The 26,603-nt window shown below is 41.6% G+C and overlaps 1 protein-coding gene across 1 annotated transcript in view; it reads right to left on the bottom strand.

Moving 5' to 3' along the window:
* Positions 1 to 25,206, bottom strand: part of LOC105740306 (zinc finger protein 431) — a 51,424-nt gene extending 26,218 nt beyond the window's left edge. The window contains 3 exon segments of the mRNA XM_030809428.1: positions 854 to 980; positions 23,344 to 23,436; positions 25,076 to 25,206. Of these exon segments, the coding sequence (XP_030665288.1) occupies positions 854 to 980; positions 23,344 to 23,436; positions 25,076 to 25,078 (223 nt within the window). The 5' untranslated portion in view covers positions 25,079 to 25,206.
* Positions 25,207 to 26,603: the final 1,397 nt, after the last annotated feature.

Below are 26,603 nucleotides of genomic sequence, written 5' to 3'. Positions count from 1 at the left end.
ATGGCAGGTGCCTGTAGTCCCAGCTACTCCAGAGGCTGAGGAGGAGATTGCTTGGACCGGGGAGGTGGAGGTGGCAGTGAGCCAAGATAGTGCCATTGCACTCCAGCCTAGGCAACAAAAGCAAACTTCCATCTCAAAACTAAAAAGGTGTTTTAGCCAGGCGCAGTGGCTCACGCCTGTAATCCCAGCAGTTTGGAAGGGCGAGGTGGGCGGATCTCCTGAGGTCAGGAGTTTGAGACCAGCCTGGCCAACATGGTGAAACACCGTATCTACTAAAAATACAAAAATTTGCTGAGCGTGGAGGTCTGCACCTGTAATCCCAGCTACTTAGGAGGCTGAGGCAGGAGAATCGCTTGAACCTGGGGTGGAGGTTGCAGTGAGCCAAGATCGCACCATTGCACTCCAGCCTGGGTGACAAGGTGAGATTCCATCTCAAAAAAATAAATAAATAAAATAAAATAAATCCAAAAATACTAATTAAAGAGAGACATCTCTAACTATTTAGAAAATATTTTAAATTTGTAGGTTTTTAATTTTACTACCTGAATCAAAAATTGGTGATGGCAAATAGATTTTAAGATATGGGCAATGATATTTTATGCCACTAAATTTCTGGAATTATCACTAATCTAGAGTGAAGGATACACATCAGCTCAGGAATGTGGAAAGTTCAGGTCAGGATGAAACACGTTGAAGGAATTCTTTTCTACCCGGACAAATCATCAAGATTTTCTTGAAAACTGGGATCAGAAACTCATTTATACAAAGCATAAATTACCAAAAAAATTCTACAAAAAAAGGGACATAAAACGTTTAGGGCATATTAAGAATTGTGTATTAAAATTATTCTCACCCAAGAAGACCAGGTTTTTGTAGTTCTCTAACATCACATTCATATATAAATTCTGCTGAGCAGGGCTCAGGCATTGCCACTCCTCCAGAGAGAATTCTATGGCCACATCCCTAAATGTCAATGTCTCCTGAAAAACACATACACACAGACACACGTATATTTACCAAGTGGCCATAGGCAGAATTTATTATTTGAGTTAAGGTGAAATGAGAGAGTAAAGAGAAATGATTCTGACTTATAAGAATAACTGAAATTATCCAATAATTTTTAACACAGAAATATTTTCTAATGTATTCTCTTACTCTGAGGGCAGAGAATGGCCTAAGATCCACAACACCAGTGCATATATGATACTTCTCTGGATGATAAAGTATATAATTAAGGACACACACAAACGTATACATTATTGAGTGCTATACTTACATCATAATGAGTTGTGTATATTTTTCAGACAAAGAAAGACATGTTGAGTCAGAAGGTACCTCTCAAATTTAAATGTGCACAATAAACTGGAGATCTTGTCGTGAAGATTTTTTTATATTTTTCAGAAGATCTGGAATAAAGTCTGAGTTTTTAAAATTCTAACAAGGTCACTAGTAATGCCAATGTTTTTATCCCAGGAAGACTATTTTGTCAAACATTAGGCAAGCGAAAGAGACTGTTCTTCCCAATGTTTCTGGCTTGTAAACAAAGTTGTGTCTTCATTTTCCAAAGACAGATACATGCAAAAAAAAATAAAAACAAAAAAACCTAAGAAAAAAGGGCAGGCACCAGATTAATTATGATGGTTTATGCACATTAGCTGTATAAAGATATTTAATAATAAAGATAAAAATAATTAACTCTATAGTGGAAAAAAGTCAGAGAGCTCTTTAACCAAGTAAATTATTAACATCAACTACACTAGAACAAATTTTTATGATGTGCTGATGCACCCAGAAGAACATAGCATCACTGCTGAGATATTGCCCCTCAAAAAGTCAATTATAGACTGAATTTAACCATTAAAAAAATTAGTTTTATGCAAAGGTCAAGATATCTCCCGCATTCCATAATTTTAATAATGATTTTAAGTAGTCTTTCTTTAGCACTCTAGAGAGCAGGTATCTCTTAATAATTTCTTCACAACTTCCTGGGTTTAGATGAAACCACAACATTATATGTTCTCCATCTTTACTAAGGACCCCAGCTTTCCCCCAGTAGGAATCTTGAGTATCCACATCTTCCCATGTTCAACAGCCACAAAAGGAACACTTTTAGTATGGCAGATCATAAATTCATGGTAGGAATTCTGCATTGCATATAAGAAGTCATGATGTAGAGAAGGGTCTGGTACATATGAAACAATGTTTTTGTTTTTGTTTTTGTTTTGAGACAGTTTCACTCTTGTTGCCCAGGCTGAAGTGCAATGGTGTGATCTCCGCTCACCACAACCTCCGTCTCTCAGGTTCAAGTGATTCTCCTGCCTCAGCCTCCTAGTAGCTAGGATGACAGGCATGTGCTACCATGCCTGTCTAATTTTGTATTTTTAGTAGAGACGGGGTTTATCCATCTTGGTCAGGCTGGTCTTGAACGCCCAACCTCAAGTGATCCACCTGCCTCGGCCTCCCAAAATCCTGGGATTAAAGGCATGAGCCACCGCGCCTGGCTGGAAACAAATATTTTTTAGAGACCCTTGACTATCCCAAGAATTTTTTAAAGTACCTGAAACAAACTCACTGGGGAGGAAAAACACAAGCAGAGAAGGTCTGCAAGTACTAAACGCATGGCACTCCAGGAAGCAGAGTGGACACAGCTCTTGATCTGAGACATGTTTAGCTGAAAAGAAGCCATTATTCCTCTTTCTCCTCCTCCTCTGGAAATCCTTTTCAGATAAAATTCTCTGGACAAGTAACACCTGCATCTTGAGAAAATTCCCTTAAAGGCATCAGCACCACCTGCTTACCTACTAGTGTCACACCCACAGACAGAAGGACCAAGACCAAAAAGTCCATGCATTTCTCTCCTTTATAACAGAAGAGATTCAGGAAAAAATGAGCCGCTCCATGGAAATAAAAATATATGTTCCTCTTTTCCTGTCCACAGGTGCCCTCCCCTGCCACAGACACCAGCAAATTCTGCTACAGTAATGGAAATATGCACCACACAGTCCTGTCCCTACCAAACCCAAACTGAACAGGCCCTGTGACCACCCTTTAGTGCAAAGGTGGCACTTCACTCTCATAAATGTATTTTGAAGCCTTCATACTTGATTCTGGCCTCAGCTTAGAGTCACATGAGGCCCTTCATTAAAACAACATGGATGGTTCCACCCAGAACAATAAATAGAAACTGTGGAAAGGGCACAAGTAAAGAGATTTCTGCAAATTTTTTTTTTTTTTTTTGAGACAGAGTTTCACTCCCTTACCAGGCTCGAGTGTAATGGTGCAACCTCAGCTCACTGCAACATCCACCTCCCAGGTTCAAGTGATTCTGCCTCAGCCTCCCAAGTAGCTGGGATTACAGACACACACCACCACACCCAGCTAATTTTTGTATTTTTAGTAGAGTCAGGATTTCACCATGTAATCCTAATGAAACGAGTGGGCTGATAAGCACTGCCTCTGAGGCTTTAATGAGCTTAAAAATTACTTGGTCATTTAGCATTAGGTATATCTCCTAATGCTGTCCCTCCGCCCTCCCCTCACCCCACAACAGTCCCCGGAGTGTGATGTTCCCCTTCCTGTGTCCATGAGTTCTCATTGTTCAATTCCCACCTACGAGTTAATGGGTGCAGCAAAACAACATGGCACATGGATACATATGTAACAAACCTGCACATTGTGCACATGTACCCTAAAACCTAAAGTATAATAATAAAAAAATAAATAAATAAATAAATAAAATAAAATAGTCTGATGAAAAAAAAAATTACTTGGTAATAGGATCAGGAGCAGTGACTCACGCCTGTAATCCCAGCACTTTGGGACGCAGAGGGGGGCGGATCACCTGAGGTCTGGAGTTCAAGACCAGCCTGACAAACAGGGAGAAACCTCATCTCTACTAAAAATAAAAAATTAGCTGGCGTGGTGGTGCATGCCTGTAATCCCAGCTACTCAGGAGGCTGAGGCAGGAGAATCGCTTAAACCCAGGGGGCAGAGGTTGCAGTGAGACGAGATCATGCCATTGCACTTCAGCCTGGGTGACAGAGCGAGACTCCGTCTCAAAAAAAAACAAAATTACTTGGGAATTTTGGTCCCAATCTATGTAATGTGAATCTGCAGGTTTGGAAAAAGTCCATGAATGGGTGTTTCAAACAAGTCCCCTGCCAATGCTGATGTTGCTACCCCGGGTTCATTATTAGCAGTAGTTAGAGAAAGCAGGCACAGCACAGAGTCCCTTACAGTCAGCTCTGTTTTCACAACACAAATATTTCTGATACAAATGGAGACAACCAATCTCCATCCAAACGTTTCATATTCTTTGCTGGCTCTTTAAAGTTTACAGAGGAAACAGAAAGCAGCAATTTCAGAATAATTCTGCATTTGAAAAACAACATGTAAACATGTAATAATGCAATGTTTATTAAGCAGGTACTATCTGCTCAAGAGTATGTTACAAAGCACTGTGTGGGGAATAACACATTATGTGACTTAATCCACATAACACCCTGGAAGTTGACTCTAAGTGTTCAATAATTCCCAGGATTTAGATAAAGGGTTCAGCATTTTTATTTCTTCATCTGTTTCTCTGTCATTTTAAAAAATAAAATGTATAGAATAAAAGCTAAATGTAGACAGATAGGAGGGATACAGAATGAGAGAATTTAATGTAGTTTAGAGAAATTTTTATTGTGTTTATATTCACTTTTTTATTACTTGTGGAGCAACTACTGGATCTGCAGGAATAGAAAACAAGTTGCTAAATGGAATATTTCTGTAAGCACTGGTTTTAACACAAAATTTAAAAATTAGGATCCCAAAATATACAGTTTATTTTTCTCATTTACCTGCTTTTGGGTTTCTGAAATTTTGAGCACCAGCTCTAGAAAGGTAGCAGGATTCACCAGCAAAAACTCTCATCTTTTTAAATCAGTTTTGTGAGACAAGACTCCAGGGTGGGGCCAGACCTAAATAAGGGCTCCAAAAAGGATGAATCTGGTCGGGTGTGGTGGTCATACCTATAATCCCAGCATTTTGGGAGGCTGAGGTGGGTGGGTCGCCTGAGGTCAGGAGTTCAAGACTAGCCTGGCCAAAATGGTGAAACCCTGTCTCCACTAAAAATACAAAAATTGTCGGGTACAGTGGCTCATGCCTGTAATCCCAGCACTTTGGGAGGGTGAGGCAGGTGGATCACCTGAGGTCAGGAGTTCAAAACCAGCCTGTCCAACATGGTGAAACCCCATCTCTACTAAATATACAAAAATTAGATGGGCATGGTGGCAGGCGCCTGTAATCCCAGCTACTCAGGAGGCTGCGGCAGGAGAATCGCTTGGACCCTGTAGGTGGAGGTTGCAGTGTGCCAAGATCATGCCACTGCATTCCAGCCTGAGCGACAGAGCAAGACTCCATCTCAAGAAAACACACACACACACACACACACACACACACACAATTAGCTGGATGTGGTGGCGGGCACCTGTAATCCCAGTTACTTGGGAGGCTGAGGCAAAAGAATTGCTTGAACCTGGGAGGCAGAGGATGCACCACTACACTCCAGCCTGGGAAACAAGAGCAAGACTCCAACTGAAAACAAAAAAAGAAACAAACAAACAAAAAAAAAAAACAAGGGGTGAAGGTTTGGTGCGGTAGCTCACGCCTGTAATCCCAACACTTTGGGAGGCCTAGGCAGGAAAATCACCTGAGGTTGGGGGTTCAAGTCAGTCTTACCAACGTGGAGAAAACTTATCTCTACTAAAAATACAAAAATTAGCCGGGCATGGTGGCGCAAGCCTGTAATCCCAGCTACTCGGGAGGATGAGGTGGGAGAATCACTTGAACCAGGGAGGTGAAGGTTGCAGTGAGCCTAGATTGTGCCATTGCACTCCAGCCTGGGCAACAAGAGCAAAACTCCATCTTAAACAAACAAAAAAAACAGACCTCGGTTAGGCAGTGGACCCCCTGTAGAATTCTGTTCTCTATGCCATTGGGGTATTTCCAGTTCAGTTTTTCCTAAGCTTACCTAAGAGAAACTAAAATCCCAGAGTTTATGTAACTTTAATCTGCCCTTTCAATGTTATACATATAATAATAAGCAACTTAAACAAATCTCTCAAGGTTTTCTAGGATAATTTTATCAGATGATATATATGTATTCTTAGCAAGGTAAAAGAAACACAAATAATAATAACAATTCTCCTGTCCATAAATATCCCTTCAGATGATATCAGAAGTCACAACAATATAAAAAAAGTGGCCCAAATAAAGCTCAAGGTTTTTTTGTACACATCTATTCATTGTACTAACCATACGATGCTTAATTCAACCATGTACCCAGTTGCTAGTCTACACTAAAAGTTCCTGGATGGTAGGGATCATGATGCATGCTTGCTTGCTTGCTTGCTTGCTTACTTTCTTTCTTTTCTTTCTTTTTCTTTTCTTTCTTTCTCTCTCTTTCTCTCTCTCTCTTTCTCTCTCTCTCTCCCTCTCTCTCTCTATTTCTCTCTTTCTCTCTTTCTTTCGAGATGGAACTTTGCTCTGTCACCAGGCTGGAGTTCAGTGGCATGATCTCAGCTCACTGCAACCTCCACCTCCCAGGTTCAAGAGATTCTCCTGCCTCAGCCTCCTGAGGCACGTGCCACCAAGCCCAGCTAATTTTTGTATTTTTAGCAGAGATGGAGTTTCACCACGTTGGCCAGGATGGTCTTGATATTTTGACCTCGTGATCCACCCACCTTGGCCTCCCAAACTGCTGGGATTACAGGCATGATCCACCGCACCTGGTTCATCTATGTTTTGAATGACCATATGAAATGGAAGCAATTAGTTTATTTGTTTGAGTCACCAGACCTCCTCTTTGTCTTTCACCTAAGTACCAGGAAACTGGAGAAACTCTCATCTTGGTACCAACTAAAGTGACCTCTTGTATGAGGGGAGTAAAAAACACAGGATTACTTCTTTCTCTTATACTGAGAGAAGCAGAATTAATCACTCTTGTTAGCCTAACACAGTTCTGCCCTGGACATCCTCAAATGTCTCAAACATGCCTAGGTGATTGTGAGAGGGTTCTTAGTGATCCAAGGCTGAGGGCCCACTGATAAGCCAGGATGGAGAGACTCAGGCTGATTCTAAATAGAAAATGGAACTGCTCTGGTGGAGCTCCAGAACCTGGACCACCTGTCCTGATTCATTCACTTTTGGGTAAGAGGAAGGACAAGAATACTCTGCTCCAGCATGACATTTTACAGGTAGGTACAGTTGTGGTTGTCATGGCTCTGGATATTTTGTGGCCTTGATCTCTCACTCTTAAGATACTTGTTTAAACTTAAAGATTCTGTCATCAGACTCTATTTACACCTGGAGCCTCTTACATAACTGTAACAGGGCATTGAACAAGATCTAAAAAGCCACACTCTCAAAGGGGGGTTTCAGACGTCTATGTTGACATCTCACAATGCAGAAAATGCCTCCTATTGGTTTTCTGTATATTGTCTATCCAAAGTCTGGCCCTGTCTTGTGAATCCCAGGCAGAAGCAAGATGTTATGTGCAGATTCTAGGTGGGATCAACCTGGCTTGCATCCTTGGGTGTTACATCAAGTAGAGTACAATCAAAGGAAAAATCTCCTCATAGAGGCTGTTCCAGCATACTCTAAGTAATATGTCCACCTATTAAAAAAAAAAAAGGCTGAGGCAACATGAGTAGAGAGTTCATTTGGGCCAAGTTTAGGACTGTAACCTTGGAGCAAAGACACATCCTCCAAAGACTGAACAATAACAACAGCAACAAAACAGAATCCCTGAATAGGCCAACAAGTTCCAAAACTGAATTAGTAATAAATAGCCTAATAACCAAAAAAAGAACGGGACCAGACAAATTTGTAGCTGAATTCTACCCAATGTATGAAGAGCTGGTATCAATTCTACCAAAATTATTTTAAAATACTGAGCAAAAGGGACTCCTTTTCAACTCATTATATAAGAATAGCATCAGCCAGGTGCGGTGGCTCATGCCTGTAATCCCAGCACTTTGAAAGGCCGAGGCGGGCAGATCATGAGGTCAAGGGATCGAGACAATCCTGGCCAACATGGTGAAACCCTGTCTTTATGAAAAATACAAAAATTACCTGGGTGTGGTGGCCCAGGCCTGTAGTCCCAGCTACTTGTGAGGCTAAGGCAGGAGAATCACTTGAGCTCGGGAGGTGGAGGTTGCGGTAAGCCGAGATCGTGCCACTGCACTCCAGCCTGGCAACAGGGTGACACTCCGCCTCCAACAACAACAACAAAAAAAAGAATAGCATCATTCTGATACCAAAACCTGGCAGAGATAAAACAAAAACTAGAAAACTTCAGGCCAATATCCTTGATGAACACTGAAGAAAACATTCTCAACAAAATACTGGCAAACCAAATCCAGGAGAACATCAAGTTAATCCAGTGTGATCAAGTAGGCTGTATCTCTGGTATGCAAGGTTTTTTCAACATACAACAATTAATGAATATTATTCATCACATAAACAGAACTGAAGACAAAACCCACAAGATTATCTCAATAGATGTTAAAAACACTTTCAATATAATTTAACACCCTTCATGTTTAAAACCCTCAACAAACTAGGCATTGAAGGCACATACTTCAAAATAATGAGTCATCTATGACAAACTTACAGCCAACATACTGAATGGACACAAGCCGGACGCATTCCTCCTTGAAAACTGGCATAAGACAAGAATGCCTTCCCTCAAAACTCCTATTCAACACAGAATTGGAAGTCCTGGCCACAGCAATCAGGAAAAAGATTAAAATAAAAGACATCCAAAAAAGAAGAGAGGAAGTCAAACTATCCTTATGTTCAGATGACAAGATTCTATATCTTCAAAACTCTACAGTCTTAGCAAAAAGCTGTTTAAACTGATAAACAACTCCAGCAAAGTTTCAGGGTGCTAAATCAATAGCATCCCTTTACATCAACAACATCCAAGCTGAAAGCCAAATCAAAAACATAATCCCATTCACAACTGCCACAAAAAGAATGGAATATCTAGGAATACAGCTAACCAGGGAGGTGAAAGATCTCTATAACAAGAATGACAAAATACTGCTTAAAGAAGTCAGAGATGGCCAGGCCCAGTAGCTCACGCCTGTAATCCCAGCACTTTGGGAGGCTGAGGTGGGTGGATCATGAGGTCAGGAGTTTGAGACCAGCCTGACCAACATGGTGAAACCCTGTCTCTACTAAAAATACAAAAAAAAATTAGCCAGACATGGTGGCACATGACTGTAATCCCAGCTACTTGGGAAGCTGAGGCAGGAGAATAGCTTGAACCAGGGAGGCAGAGGTTGCAGTGAGCTGAGATCGCACCACTGCATTCCAGCCTGGGTGACAGAGCAAGATTCCGTCTCAACAACAACAAAAGAAGTCAGAGATGACACAAACAAATTAAAAAAACATGTTATGCTCACAGATAGAAAAGATCAATATTATTAAAATGGCCAAACTGCCCAAAGACATTTACGAATTCAATGCTATTTGTATCAAACTACCAAAACATTGTTAACTAAAAAATAACTATTTTAAAATTTATATGGAACCAAAATGAGCCTGAATTGCCAAGGCTATTTTAAGCAAAAAGAACAAAGCTAGAGGCATTACATTACCCCACTTCAAACCACACTCACTAGAGGGCTACGGTAACGAAAGCAGCACGGTATTGGTACAAAAATAGACTCACAGAACAAGGCAACAGAACACAGAGCAAAAAAAAAAAAAAACTTCATTAAAAAGTAGACAAATGGCTGGGTGTGGTGGCTCACGCCTGTAATCCCAGCACTTTGGGAGGCCGAAGAGGGTGGATCATGGGGTCAATGGGGTCAGGGGTTCGAAACCAGCCTGGCCAACATGGTGAAACCCCGTCTCTACTAAAAAAATACAAAAAAATTAGCCAGGCGTGGTGGCGTGCACCTGTAATCCCAGCTACTCAGGAGGCTGAGGCAGGAGAATAGCTTGAACCTAGGAGGCGGAGGTTGCAGTGAGCCAAGGTCCCACCACTACAGTCCAGCCTGGGACAGAGCAAGACTCTGTCTAAAAAAAAAAAGTAGGCAAAAAAACATGAACAGATGCTTTTCAAAAGAAGACAAACGTGGCCAACAAGCATGTGCAACAAATGCTCACCACTTATCACTAGAGAAATGCAAAAAACAAACAAGCAAAAAAAGACCACAATGAGATACCACCTCACACCAATCAGAATGGCTGTTAGAAAGTCAGTAATAGGCTTTGTACAGTAATCCCATGGCAAAACTCTGTCTCTACTAAAAATACAAAAATTAGCCAGGCGTGATGGCACATGCCTGTAGTCCCAGCTACATGGGAGGCTGAGGCAGGAGAATTGCTTGAACCCAGGAGGCAGAGGTTGCAGTGAGCCAAGATCACGCCACTGCACTCCAGCCTGGGTGACAGAGTAAGACTCCATCTCAAGCAAACAAAGACATAAAACAAACCTAATTGCCTATTAATGGTAGACTAGATTAAAATAATATGGTATGGTTGGGTGAGGTGGTTCACACTTGTAATCTCAGCACTTTGGGAGGCCGAGGCAGGTGGATTGCCTTAGCTCAAGCATTCAAGACCAGTCTGGGCAACACGGCAAAACTCATCTCTACAAAAGATAGAAAAAGAAGTTAGCTGGGCATGATGGTGCATGGTTGTAGTCCCAGCTACTTTGGGGGCTGAAGTAAGAAGGTGCCTTGAGCCTGGAAGGTTGAAGCTGAAGTGAGTCAAGATTGCACCACTGCACTTCACCCTGTGTGACAAAGTGAAACACTGTCTCCAAATAAATTAATTAAATAAAATAGAAGATTTAATAAAAACAAAGTATGGTACATAAACATCATGGAAGATTATGTGGCCATTAAAAAAAAAAAACAAGATTAAGTTATTTGCAGCAACATAGATGATGCTGGAGACCATTATCCTTAGAAAGCTAAAGTGAAACAAAACCAAATGCATGCTATCACTTATGAGAACTAAATAATAATAACACATGGACACAAAGAAGGGAACGACAGACATTGAGGCCTAGTTGAGAATGCAGAATGAAAGGACAAAAAGGATCAGAAAAAAATACCTGTTCGGTGTTACGCTTAGTACCTCAGTGACAAAACAATCTACACCAAACCCCCATGACACAATTTTACCCATACAACAAAGCTGCACATGGACCCCTTAACCAAAAAGAAAAGTTAAAAGAAAAAAAAACCCATGCATGGGGAAGAATGCAATGTAGGTGCAAGGAGTTGTTTGTTCTACAGTTGGTGGCCCAGGTGGGGCTGGACTCTGATTTATTTTTGTGTGCATGCAGGCAGATGAGATTATGAACAAGTGGCCCAGAACCCTAGGTTGGTGGGGAAAACAGGTTGTTGCTGCAGATTCAGTGTCTGGGTGTGAGGATATGCCAGGAGACTTGTAGACACTTTTGGGGGTTTTTGTCAAGAAACACTAAAATCAACAATGCTGTAGTGAAATTCCTGAGGGTAGGGCCTAGTGCTGGGAGGGGTGTGGATACATCAATGTCTAGTGGGCATGTTTGGGAGCGGGTGGGAATCCTGTGGTGGCAGCTTTGCAAAAAGGGGGTCTGTCATCAGAGCTCCTTTCCTTGAAGTTTTCATCCTCTTCATTCCTGCCATGAGCCCTGGGATCCCAAGACAGTGGGCAGTGTGAAAGCCTGTGTGCAGGAGAGCAGAGCCTCCCATTTGCAGACACTCAGAGTTTTATACCAGGACAGGGCTCTGTGGTATCTTTCTTCTGCCACCAAATCTGTAGAGTTTGCTGAACACCAAGCAATTCTCCAACAGCAACTCAGTGTCTAACATTTGAATTCTGACACCCACCCAGAGTCAGCATAGACCCTGATTCAGATCTCAGTCCCACAACACTGTCCTCATTCCAGATGCCAGTGACAAACCCCATAGGCTCATCTATGATTCTGAGCTACTGTTTAAAAATTGGGGACTCCCCAAGGTAATTTATAGATTCAATGCCATCCCCATCAAGCTACCAATGACTTTCTTCACAGAACTGGAAAAAAATTACTTTAAAGTTCATATGGAACCAAAAAAGAGCCCACATTGCCAAGTCAATCCTAAGCCAAAAGAACAAAGCTGGAGGCATCACGCTACCTGACTTCAAACTATACTACAAGGCTACAGTAACCCAAACAGCATGGTACTGGTACCAAAACAGAGATACAGACCAATGGAACAGAACAGAGCACTCAGAAATAATGCCACATATCTACAACTACCTGATCTTTGACAAACCTGACAAAAACAAGAAATGGGGAAACGATTCTCTATTTATATTAATAAATGGTGCTGGGAAAACTGGCTAGCCATGTATAGAAAGCTGAAAGTGGATCCCTTCCTTACACCTTATACAAAAATTAATTCAAGATGGATTAAAGACTTAAATGTTAGACCTAAAACCATAAAAACCCTAGAAGAAAACCTAGGCAATACCATTCAGGACATAGGCATGGGCAAGGACTTCATATCTAAAACACCAAAAGCAATGGCAACAAAAGCCAAAATTGAAAAATGGGATCTAATTAAACTAAAGGGCTTCTGCACAGCAAAAGAAACTACCATCAGAGTGAACAGGCAACCTACAGAATGGGAGAAAATGTTTGCAATCTACTCATCTGACAAAGGGCTAATATCCAGAATCTACAATGAACTCAAACAAATTTACAAGAAAAAAACTCCATCAAAAAGTGGGCAAAGGATATGAACAGACACTTCTCAAAAGAAGACATTTATGCAGCCAAAAGACACATGAAAAAAATGCTCATCATCACTGGCCATCAGAGAAATGCAAATCAAAACCACAATGAGATACCATCTCACACCAGTTAGAATGGCCATCATTAAAAAGTCAGGAAACAACAGTTGCTGGAGAGGATGCGGAGAAATAGGAACACTTTTACACTGTTGGTGGGACTGTAAACTAGTTCAACCATTGTGGAAGTCAGTGTGGCGATTCCTCAGGGATCTAGAACTAGAGATACCATTTGACCCAGCAATCCCATTACTGGGTATATACCCAAAGGATTATAAATCATGCTGCTATAAAGACACGTGCACACGTTTATTGCGGCACTATTCACAATAGCGAAGACTTGGAACCAAGCCAAATGTCCAACACTGATAGACTGGATTAAGAAAATGTGGCACATATGCACCATGGAATACTATGCAGCCATAAAAAATGATGAGTTTGTGTCCTTTGTGGGGACATGGATGAAGCTGGAAACCATCATTCTCAGCAAACTATCACAAGGACAAAAAACCAAACACTGCATGTTCTCACTCATAGGTGGGAATTGAACAATGAGAACACACGGACACAGGAAGGAGAATATCACACACCGGGGCCTGTTGTGGGGTGGGGGGAGGACAGGATAGCATTAGGAGATATACCTAATGTTAAATGACGAGTTAATGGGTGCAGCACACCAACATGGCACATGTATACATACGTAACTAACCTGCATGTTGTGCACATGTACCCTAAAACTTAAAGTATAATAATAAAAAAAAAAAACTGGGGACTCCCAACGGGCACGGCCTGTAATCCCAGTACTTTGGGAGGCTGAGGCAGGTGGCTCAACAGAGTTTGGGAGTTTGAGACCAGCCTGACCAAGATGAAGAAACCCCATCTCTACTAAAAATACAAAAATTAGATGGGCATGGTGGTAGGTGCCTGCAATCCCAGCTACTACGGAGGCTGAGGCAGGAGAATCGCTTAAACCTGGAAGGCAGAGGTTGTGGTGAGCCAAGATCGCGGCACCGCACTCCAACCTGGACAACAAGAGCGAAACTTCATCTCAAAAAAGAAAAAAATTGGGGACTCACTCCCACAGCCTTCCTCAAGTTCAATAATTAGATCAAGCTACTCACAGAACTCAGCAAAACACTGTAGTTATCCTTACTGGTTTATTACAAAAAGTACAACCCAGGAAAAGTCAAATGGAAGAAATGTATATGACAAAGAAAAGAGGTGGGGAATGATGAATCACAAACATAATCTGGGTAAATAGCTGTGATTAATAAAATCCTCATCCTTTGTGTTTTCTAGAAATAGTTTATGGAAAGAAACACCCTTCCCATTATGACTTAGATGGTGCTCTCTTTTCTTATTTATCACATAGCCAGATACAGACTGTCAGAGGCGTATTGAACCAGAGCAACTCCATTTGGAATAGAGGCTGAGTAAAATAAGGCTGAGACCCACTGGGCTGCATTCCCAGATGGTTAGGCATTCTAACTCACAAGATGAGATAGGTGGTCAGCACAAGATACAGGTCACAAAGACCTGGCTGATAACACAGGTTGCAGTATAGAAGCTGGATAAAACCCACCAAAATTAACATGGTGATGAGAGTGACCTGTGGTTGCCTTCTCTGCTACACTCCCACCAGTGCTATGATAGCTTATAAATGCCATGGCAACATCAGGAAGTTATCTCAAAATAGTTTAAAAAAGAGAGGCATAAATATTCCACCCCTTGTTTAGAATATAATCAAGAAATAACCATAAAAATGTGCAACTATGGAGAAAGCCATTCTTTTATTTATTTACTTTCTTCATTAACTTGCTATCACTTTACTCTATGGACTCGCCCTCAATTCTTTCTTGAGCGAGATCTAAGAACCCTCTCTTGGGGTCTGGATCAGAACTTCTTTCCTAACATCTTTCTGGCAACCACAAAGGGACTATACTTAAGAGACCTCTGACTCAAAGGAAAATCATCTGCGTGCACCAATTGGCTGACTTTGGGTGAGTAGTGTGCATATACATGAGTAAAGGATGGGAGTGGGTTAGAGGCACAACCCAGGAGAATTAAGAGTCTCTCCTAAGATACAGTGGGTTAAAGTCTCCTCTTAATAAAAGACAAGGATGCTTGACTGAACTTGGATTTGAGGCCGAGCTTAGAAAGGTTATATTCCTTCCTAAGATTTAGAAAGTCAGAGATCCCTCTCAGTAAAATCCGTCTCAGCTAAGAACTAGTTTGACACTATGGGATATTCATTGCTATTCTCTTTGAATTAATCTGTCTTGCACTCTTTGCTGATGGCTATGGGTGACAGAATTAGGCATCTACAGGACCATGGGACATGGGGATCTTTTTCTTGTCCAAAAGGGAAAACTTAAGTGCTAATGGGACTGTTGGAAAAAAATCTCTTTCCTACCAAGAAGCAGCCACCTGAACTTTTTATTATCGCTGTAATGGGTAGGTCTTTCTCTGGCCCCCCTCAGCTCTTTGCCTTCCCACCCTGCCACAGACAATGCTTTTTCTCTTTCTTATTTTCTATTACTCAGAGTAACCATCTTGCCTAGAGACCACAAGATAAAACTCCTGATTATTAAGTTGAATTAACAATGACATGGCCCAACTGGGGCCAAGTATAAGTCTTGCCAGTTTCACATTGGTTGCTAAGAAGAGTGGCTAATGTCTGTGTTGTCACATATATTTTGATCTGGCCAGAAAAAGATAATTTTTCTTTTTGTTGTGGCTTGGCCCACAGGGCTGTGGTGCAGCCAGCCACGTCACTAGGGCCACTCAGGGAAATGGAACCCAGAAGCCTGGCATGCTGGCAAAAGGGTACAAATTTCTGACCAGACTTCCAGCCTCTCTATGCAAACTGATTGAATGAATGGTGAAAAAAAATACTGTTTATCTTCTATGTAAAGTTCTAATTAATATGGAAATGCATTTGTGAGGTTAGTCTTAAGCTGTAACAAATTTGTTGTACTTTGTGCTATAAATTTGTCTTTCTGTATTCTTCTGTCATTAACAGGGATACCTTAGGATAGAATGCAGGCCTAGGACCCCTTAAGGCTGCTGTTCAAGATGGCCCAGAAAAGTGCTCAGTCATGTCCTGGGAAGCTTGACCTTGTGACCACATGACAGTATTTCCTCCTGGTCTCTGCCATCACAATGGTGGCCCAGGTTCAGGATTCAACTCCCAGCTTAGGGAATGAGTACTTTCTTGTTTGATATTTGGGTGAGCTTTACCATTTGTTGATTCTCTTCCCCTCCAGGAACCATCTTGAATTTTCTTTTCAGAACACCTGTGAAGTTACTTTTGGTAAAATTCAAAAGCCAGAGATATTGGCTGTTTGACCTGACTAAAGTGTGGTAAAAAGAAATTTAAAAGGACTTTTTATTTATTTATTTATTTATTTATTTATTTATTTATTTTTGTTGTCGAGACGGAGTCTGGCTCTGTCACCCAGGCTGGAGTGCAGTGGCGGAATCTCGGCTCACTGCAAGCTCCGCCTCCCGGGTTCACACCATTCTCCCGCCTCAGCCTCCTGAGTAGCTGGGACTACAGGTGCCCGCCATCACGTCCGGCTAATTTTTTGTATTTTTAGTAGAGACAGGGTTTCACCATGTTACCCAGGATGGTCTCCATCTCCTGACCTTGTAATCCGCCCACCTCAGCCTCCCAAAGTGCTGGGATTAGAGGCATGAGCCACCACGCCCAGCCTAAAAGGACTTTTTAAAAGAGCACTGAACGCTGTGGTCATTGGATCACATCTGTAATACCAGCACTTTGGGAGTCCAGCGTGGGCTGATCATGAGGTCAGGAGATCGAACCATTCTGGTTAACATGGTGAAACCCCATCTCTACTAAAAATACAAAAAATTAGCCTGGTGTGGTGGTACTCACCTGTAGTCCCAGCTACTCAGGAGGCTGAGGCAGGAGAATCACTTGAGCCCGGGAGGCAGAGATTACAGTGAGCCAAGATCGTGCCACTGCATTCCAGCCTGGGCGACAGAGCAAGACTCCATTCCAAAAGAAAAAAAAACCACTGTGGTTAAAAGTCAGCTTAAGTAAAGCAGATATTCAAGCTCTAACAGCCTGTGACACCTTGGGAAAAACAGAAGAGGTGCCACAGGCCCTGTTTTGAGAAACACCCCTTTTTCCTCATGAAACTCCAAAAATTGAAGGTGGATAGAGCCTTCTCAAAATCTAAGGTTCTGTTCGTTTTGCATTGCATTATCTGATGTTTTTGACTTTGGGGGGTATCAGAAATTACTTCACATTATAAAAGAACCTTGGCAGGTAATAACTAGGTGAGAAATATACTTTTGGAATGGCTAATGGCAATTATGGGGAAATACTCAGTTCTTCACATTTGGATCAGAGAAACACACTGTTGACCACCTAGAAAATATGGAGGTATCCTCAACCCCTACTGAGAAATAAGATTTCCCTTGGGATTAACTAATTCTCTCCTTTTTAGATCCAAGATCTGATGTAAAAATGGTACCCTTAATTTAGGGGGATCTGTTTTGTTTTCCAGCTCTGTTTACTTATTAGGCCATAAAAACAACATGCTTTCCTGGCCCTGGGCTCCACCCTGAAACTAGTAATCCAATTAAGAAACTGACAAAGAAGCTCTCCTCCCCCAACCCAAGATGCCAAAAGTCAAGAAGGCCTAGGGGAAGAAGGTGGCTGCAGCCCCTGCTGTTGTGAAGCAGCAGGAGGCCAAGAAAGTGGTGAATTTCCTGTTTGAGAAAAGGCCTAAGAATTGTGGCACCGGGCAGGACATCCAGCCCAAAAGGGACCTCACCCGAAATGGCCCCACTCTACCAGGTTGCAGCAGCAAAGAGCCATCCTCTATAAGCGGCTGAAGTGTTTTTCTGTGATTAACCAGTTCACCCAGGGCCTGGACCACCAAACAGCTACTCAGCTGCTTAAGCTGGCCTACCAAGTACAGACCAAAGACAAAGCAAGAGGAGAAGCAGAGGCTGTTGGCCCAGGCCAAGAAGAAAGCTGCTGGCAAAGGAGACATCCCCATTAAGAGACCATGTGTCCTTCAAGCAGGAGTTAACACTGTCACCACCTTGGTGGAGAAAAAGAAAGCTCAGCTGGTGGTGATTGCACATGATGTGGATCCCATCAAGCTGGTTGTCTTCTTGCCTGCCCTGTGTCATAAAATGGGAGTCCCTTACTGCATTATCAAGGGGAAGGTAAGACTGAGATGTCTAGTCCACAGGAAGACCTGCACCACTGTTGTCTTCACACAGGTTAACTCAGAAGACAAAGGTGCTTTGGCTAAGCTGGGGGAAGCTATCAGGACCAACTACAATGACAGATAGGATGAGATCCGCCATCACTGGGGAGGGAAGGCCCTGGGTCTCAAGTCTGTGGCTCAGATCGCCAAGCTCAAAAAGGCAAAGACTAAAGAACTTGCCACTAAACTGGGTTAAATGTACACTGTTGAGTTTTCTATACATAAAAATAATTAAAATAATACAAACTTTCCTTCAAAAAAAAAATAAATTGACAAAGAAAAACCTTACGACTACTGAATCTTCTGTCTTTGTATTTATATGTGTTGTGCATGTGATATGAAAGAACTCTGATTAATTGGTTTAAAAATAGTAAGAGCTTAAATCAAATGTTTTGTCAGAAAAGTTAAAAGTGTAACGCCTTTCAGTTCATGTGACAAGTAATCTTTTGGAAATAAAAAGTTTTAAAGATCATTGGGAAAATAAAAAGTCTTCAAAATATAAACATTTGATCTAAATTATATAGGTCACATATTAAGATTACCAAATACTTTAAGGTCATAAATTGGCTGTCTGACTTTTAAAAATTGTTCAATTTACCTATCTTGAAGCCAGCAGATTCTAAATAAGGCCTTGAGACATATGGAATTAGCCATGTCCCCTAAATATACAAAGGTTATAAAGAAAAGAGATTTTATATAAGAAAAGATGTTGTACAGCAAATTCTTATCCTAAAGTAAAATGACTGGTTATTTAAAAAGAGGGATGTTTAGGACAAATCAGAAAGCCCAAACATGTTGTAGATGGTCTGTATAAGTCATGAAATAATTCACTACAGGAAATTTATGCAAGAAATGTACAATTTAAAGCTCATTAGGCCTCTTAAATTAAGATTTCTCAAAATGCCACTATGACTGTTCACCGTACAACTTGCCTGCTTTACAGCTAAGTAAGGCCTGGGACACATCAAGTTAGCCACACCCCTTAACTATTAATACACTGAAGTCAGACCTTATATACACTTGTGTCTGTGTCCTAGACTTCACGCCTAGTATGTAATTAAAATTCCTTACTTACCAAGGTTTTCATCAAAAGTAAAAGTTGCTAAGAGTTAACATTGTAATATCTATTTCTGACTACTAAAAAAAAATTTTACATGCAAGGAATTCAGATAAAGTGAAATATGTTTTTGATAAAAGGTTATAAGAAGACATGGAAATGTGGATTTTTTTTGCCTAGATTAAAAGGTTAAAGGAATGTTTTAAATTAGAATAAAACTGAAGGTTTAAACAAATTGTGGAAGATTTGCTAAAATTTAATTGCAAAAGAGATTCTGTGTGTGAACATACTGACTAAAGTTAAATGGATATTATTTTTTCTAGAAATTGAACATTGAGATAAAAATGACAGATTTCTCTTAAAGCACTGATCTACTCTTTAACAACAAGGACTTTGTGAAGAGTTATAAAAGGTTTATGAGAATATTACCTTACAGCCAAACATTAAAATTGGATAGATTTGTCTATGAAGATTCATTAAGAGGCCAGGCATGGTGGCTCCTGCCTATAATCTCAGCACTCTGGGAGGCCAAGGCAGGCCGAACACAAGGTCAGGAGTTTAAGACCAGCCTGGCCAACATGGTGAAACCCAGTCTCTACTAAAGATACAAAAAAAATTAGCCAGGCATGGTGGTGTGTGCCTGTAATCCAGCTTCTCAAGAGGCTGAAGAAGGAGAATCACTTGAACCCAGGAGGCAGGGGTTCCAGTGAGCCGAGATCCTGCCACAGCACTTCAGCCTAAGCAATAGGGCGACACTCCATCCCCAAAAAAAAATTTTTTTAAATTCATTAAGAATTAGATTTGACATAAATAATACACAAATATAAAATAGTAAAAATTTGGCTCATTTAGTACAAAAATCACACAGAAAAGACTGTCAAATGTGAGATCATGTTCGACTATTTTTGGACTATGTGTAAATATGTTATTGGTATGTGTTCCAAAATTAAGGGAAACTCCTGTAATTCTAATATGACTAATATAACTAATATGATAACTATCCTCAGTCTGAGTCACCATGCAACTTTATTTTATGTCTAAGAACATGCTGACTTCATGGTAAAACATCATTAATAATCACAACTGTTACATAAAATTATTATATGACACAGAGCTAACCAAATTTCCTTGTCAATCATGGTTTTTTTGTTTGTTTGTTTTTTTCACTGTGACTGCCCTAAGACTTTGCCATCCAGACAATCATCTTGTGTTGGTACTCTTCAAAAGATGATTTATAGTTAACTTTGACAGATGTTCTATTTTTTTCTTCTTTTGAGATGGAGTCTTACTCTGTTGCCCAGGCTGGAGTGTAATGATGCAATCTCAGCTCACTGCAACCTCTGCCTCCCAGGTTCGAGTAATTCTCTTGCCTCAGCCTCCCAACTAGGCTGGGATTACAGGTGTCCACCACCATGTCCAGCTATTTTTTTTTTGTATTTTTAGTAGAGACAGGATTTCACCATGTTGGCCAGGCCGGTCTTGAACTCCTGACCTCAGATAATCCACCCACCTCGGCCTCCCAAAGTGCTGAGATTACAGGCAGGAGCCACTGCGCCCAGCGACAGATGTTCTTAAATGCAAGTTTGTGATAACTTTAGAAATTGTGACATTAGAATAGAGAGAAAACTTTCAGTATTCATCGAGAACTGGAATGTTCATGACTATCAAACAGAACAGGAATTAACTGAAGGGACTGAACTAATGGAGGATGAAAGTAATATTTTTTGACTTCGCATAAAATGTCACTGATTCTTTGTTTCAGGGTCAAGAAAACTCTGAATAGTTAGGCGAAAATATCATCACCCCTATTCAGCATGAAGTAGTTATAGAAAATGGATCTTCATCCCTCTACAACCCTCAGGATTAAGTGTGCCCTTGTGAAAAAGATGGGGGAGATGTCAGAGGAACCAGAGCAAATCTATTTTGAATAGGGGCTGGGTAAAATAGGACTGAGACTGACTGGGCTACATTCCTGGATGGTTAGGCATTATAAGTAACAGGGTAGGATAGAAGGTCAGCACAAGATACAAGTCATAAAGACCTTGTGGATAAAACAGGTTACAATAAAGAAGTCAAATAAAACCCACCAAAACCAAGATGTGACGAGAGTGACCTCTGATTGCCCTCACTGCTACACATAGAAACTGCCTCAAAACAATAACATCATCAGTAAGATCCTCTCAGTCCCCTTTCATTTTAATCCTAACTGCATTTGCCTGTGGGTCCCCAGCTTTCCAGGGCTGTGTCAGCAGAAAGGCTTCTTCCATGGCTGGGTTGAGCAGACTGGAATATCTGCAGGGGAGGATCCCCAGAAAAAAACTAGCTGGGCTTTTATTTCTTTGTTTCTTTTTGAGATGGAGTCTCGCTCTGTCGCCCAGGCTGGAGTGCAGTGGCACGATCTTGGCTCACTGTAAGCTCCGCTTCCTGGGTTCATGCCATTCTCCTGCCTCAGCCTCCCAAGTAGCTGGGACTACAGGCGCCCACCACTACGCCTGGCTAATTTTTTTGTATTTTTAGTAGAGACGGGCTTTCACTGTGTTAGCCAGGATGGTCTCGACTCCTGACCTCGTGATCCACCAGCCTTGGCCTCCTAAAGTGCTGGGATTACAGGCGTGAGCCACGGCATAGGTGGGCCTTTAATAACCTCCTTTTGTAGGCTCAGTATTAGCCTTAGCTCTTAGTCACTGGGCTCAAGCTTTAATTTCCATGTTAGAGTTACTCACTTGGTTTTCGAAACTATGTGTTTGAAAAATCCAGCAAAATTACTCAAACACAGTGTTCATATAAGGGAAGGAAATTTTAAGGTACTTACATTTTGTACCTAAATAAGAAAAGCAAAAGTACCCATTCCTTTCAGACAACATATCTATTATTTTATTGTTTTCATTAAAAACCATGTAGTAAACAATTAGTTATACGGGAACACTTCTAGGTGATACCAAGTTTCATCTCATAAAATGTAGCATGAAACTCAGAAATCAAGATAACAGGATTTGAACAGAGATATTTAGTCAAAAATTTACCCTGCGAAAAGAGCAACTGATGTTTTCACGAATCTATGTAACTCACCAATTATCTACCACATTATCTCATGGAAATGTATTCATTCCCTACAGCCAAAATAGAATAGAGATTTTTCCCTATTCTTTTCCTTGGTAGCTAGCATTCTAAAAGCTAAGCCTTGGAATTCTGTTTGAATGCACCCAGCCATAAAAAAAACACATCTGAGAAAACTTGTAAACTCACTCTGGGAAAGAAAAAGGTAAATGAGAATTTTTAACAAATGGGATATATAATTAGATATTAATTTTTTTTCTAAAACCCACCTCTTTTATGCCCTTTGTAAATATTTTCCTACCTGCCAGGCACAGTGGCTCATGCCTGCAATCCCAGCACTTTAGGAGGCTGAGGCAGGCAGATCATCTGAGGTCAGGAGTTCGAGACCAGCCTGGCCAACATGGTGAAACCCCATCTCTACTAAAAAAATGCAAAAAATTAGCTAGGTGTGGTGGTGTGTGCCTGTAATCTCAGCTACTTAGGAGGCTGAGGTAGGAGAATTGCTTGAACCTGGGAGATGGAGGTTGTAGTGAGCCGAGATCAAGCCCTCTGCAGCCTGGGCAGCAAGAGTGAAACTTGTTTCAAAAAAAAAAAAATTTCCTACCTTTCAAGCCCTACTAATATAATGCAATTTACAGCTAAAAAAGTGAGGTCAAAATAAGTAAACAAATATTTTCAAGGTAACAAACCCAGGGAGTGGCAGTGCTGATTAAAAAACAAATGTGTCTGACTCATGTTTCAAGTCAGGCCATTCCGTCACTTGGGAGATTCTTCCACCCACTCCTGCTCACTTATGTGCTCATGAACCACCCATACAGGAGACACTGCAGTATTTCTCGGTGACTGCTCCAGGTGCATTTTACTTTGCAAGTCCTTACACCATCTCACTAGAGTCAGGTTTTTTGTTTTTGTTTTTTTTTTTTCTGGTCTTTTGGGGTACTATTTTATCTGTCACAAATTTTGCACTTTTTAACACTATTTTTCTTCCACTATATGTATTTCATTATCTTTCTGCCCCCTAAGACAATCCAGGGGGCATACATTATTTCTGTGTTTTCCCCTCAGTGCCAGCATCTGACTGGCTGACCAGCGATGTGTCCCCAAGAAATGAAAGCTGGGTTGGGTGTAGACAATTTTAATGTCTCAAGAGGTTACCTTTTCAAAATAAGAGTACACTAGAAGATTCCTCTCAGCCCCAGGGCATCCACTTGCTTCCTTGAGAGGATACACTCCATATTTCAGGTCGTTCTATGGAAGAAAACAAACCAGAAGCTGATATTCACTAGGCACTTTAGCTGACATAACCACGGTGGATATCTTGGTTTATCCCCAGACAGTACTGAAACCCACGACCAGATAAAAACTAAAAGGGTGGCTGAGGACACATCATCCCATAAAGTTTCCAAAGGAAAACCTTGACCGAAAAACATTCTGACAAGATCTCTGTGCCTAGAGAAGATACAAGGAGAAGAGGCACAGAGAATTTTAACAATACAGTGTCAGGGGATTATTCTTTGCTTTCTTCTCATGGGAAATATTTACAGATAACAAACTTTTTAAAAAGCGTCATTTAATGCTTTGTCAAAAAATAACTAAAATACGGTATAGAAAAGTATACTAAAAGACAAATAGGCGATAACGTGAATTAGGGAGGAAAAGCTGGCATTTGGAAACACCAGAAGGAACTGGAAATTTAGTATCTTACAGCAAGCCAGAGGGAGGCTGGAGAAATGAGGAATGGGGCTTAGACTTAAGACCCTGCTTGGGACACAGGTGAAAAATGCAGCAGAAAATCAGTTCCCCATGGACTGTGAAAATAATTAAAAGGCAGGCAATTAGACGGAGGTGTCTCTAGTCCCTGGGTTCCTACTTTAAAAAAATCTAGGCCGGGCGCGGTGGCTCACGCCTGTAATCCCAGCACTTTGGGAGGCCGAGGCAGGCGGATCACGTCAGGAGATCGAGACCACGGTGAAACACCGTTTCTACTAAAAATACAAAAAATTAGCTGGGCGCGGTGGCGGGCGCCTGTAGTCCCAGCTACTCGGAGAGGCTGAGGCAGGAGAATGGCGTGAACCCGGGAGGCGCAGCTTGCAGTGAGCCGAGATCGCGCCACTGCACTCCAGCCTGGGCGACAGAGCGAGACACCGTCTCAAAAAAAAAAAAAAAAAAAAAAATCTAACTGAAGTGCATTTTTTAGTAAATTACTACATCGAGAGAAACAAAACTCAGCCCTAACCAACTATAAACTGCCAATTAACCTCTGATTACATAATCAGGAAATTTTCACCTTTATTGTACAAATTAAGAAACTATGTAACTCTACCTAACCAATTACTGAATTTGGTTTTCTTCATCATGCTTTTTATAAAGGTCTTTTCTTCAAGCCCTGCCCATGAAGCACAAATTACAAACCACAGCTGGGTGCTCCACAATTTTTGAACCACTCTTTGACTAAATTATTTAATGTTTCTGTAGTGACTCCCATATATTTTTAACAGAAGACAAGAGGAACTGGGAACCCCACGGAAAAAAAGCTCTTCCCATTCATGAACCCGCACCCCGAGTCGGAACTGTCCCCTTAAGACCCTCCCGTGGTCCCTGCACAATCTGGGAAAGACGCGGCGCTGCGGGTGCAGAGCTGCCCAGAGAGGGCTCCAGGCCAGGGCACAGTCACTGCGCAGTGAAGAGACAGGACGCCTGGGGTCCCGACTGTCAGCGCAGCCGCCATCTTATGGCTGATGGGGACTGAGGCCGAGCTGGGCAAGGAGAACTCGGGGCGCAGACTGTGGAGCTGACTGCGGGGAGGCCTGAGTCCCGCCACAGCCACTTCCCACCGGTTACAACCAGCCCTTCCCCTCTCTCGGGATGTCCGACCCGGCACTCTCACCATTTCTAGGCTTTCAGGGGGTCCCGGTGTCTTAGCTGTGGTCTCCCAATACCTGCAGGTCACAGGGCCACAGAGGTTGGGCCTCTAGGAGCAGAGGACACAGAGCAGTGAAGGGGAGACCTGGAGCTCAGGCTGCAGCGAGAGACAAAGGCCCCGCCACATCCCGGAAGCCGTCCTGTCCGCTCCAGCTGCGTGCCTGATTGGACGGTTCCCAGCCTAGCGTCGCTGATTGGATAACGTTTAAAACCCCACCTTCTCAGGCCCTGAGTGACAGAAGATGCGAACAGATGCTGGGCTGAGTGAAGAAAGAGTGACAGCTTAGGCTGCAGTCTTTTCAGGCACGGCTTCCTCCGAGAGCTGAGCCAGGCCCACCCCAGAGGGTATTTGCATTTAACCTTGTGTGTCAAGTCACATGCATTTATAAATAACATACTGTATGCCTATTCACAAATGAAAAGAATATAATAACAATTATTTTAAAATTTCGGATTTTATGACCTTCCCGGCTTCTGGTCTTTGAGCAGGCAGGCTGAAATTTTAGAACGGAGGTAATTTCCTGAAATAAAATGTGAGCCACATGTAAATTTTAAATTTTCTAGTAACCAAACTTAAAAAAAAAAAAAAAGGAACAGGTTGAATTGATTGTAACAATTTAATTAACCCAATTTATCAAAAAATTTTCATTTTAATATGTGAGAAATATGTGATTATTAGTAAAGTATATAAATATTTGAAACTAAATCTTTGAAACTAACTCTGTATTTTACCTTTCTAGCACATCGCAGTTCAGACCAGGAACATTCCAGGCACCCAGGAGCCACACATGACCAAAGCTTCCACACTGAAGTACAACTCTGATGTCGGGAGGTGAAGGGCCCCAGCAAACCTTTTCCGCCAGAGGTGAAGGAAAAGCCTCTCCCTACCAACATCTCCTTTCAGTTCTGAGGGTGGAACAGATAGTGGCCATAGAAAGAGCAGATGGCAGCAAGAACAAAATAACCACAAGGAGACCACTGATAGCCACCTGTTGCCCATTTTCTTCCAGAGATCAGACAGTGAACAAAGAATGTTGGGGCCACAGGATAATAAAACTCTGTGTCTTCAGATCTGTCCACACTCTTGACCTCAAATGTTTAGATATGGAGAAAATAGATTAAAGCAAAACTTATTTTGCTATTGGCCTTGGCCCTAATCGTCAGGCTGTAGTTACCTGTTTTCTCCTGTGGTGTGTGGGACTGTGTGGGTATAAGCACCAATCACATGCATACATGTCTACCTGTATTTCTGCATTACTCAACATTCTCTTACAAGTCACCCAACTTTAAATCAGGGGAAAAAATCAGTACCTATATGGTGCCCACTTTTAGAAGGTAACTAGTAATCAACCTGTCATTGAATCCTGGTGTCCTATCTGCACTGGGTGCATGTATTAGTTAGCTGTTGTAGCACAACAAATCATCCAAAACTTACTAGTTCATAATTGAAATGGTCAGCCATTTAGGCTGGGCTGAGTGGGGCTGTTCTTCCG

Source organism: Nomascus leucogenys, chromosome 3 (genome assembly GCF_006542625.1).
Source record: "Nomascus leucogenys isolate Asia chromosome 3, Asia_NLE_v1, whole genome shotgun sequence".
NCBI classification, from domain to species: Eukaryota; Metazoa; Chordata; class Mammalia; order Primates; family Hylobatidae; genus Nomascus; species Nomascus leucogenys.
The sequence above is the reverse complement of the archived record's forward strand: the minus strand, read 5'-3'. Positions and strand labels throughout refer to the sequence as shown.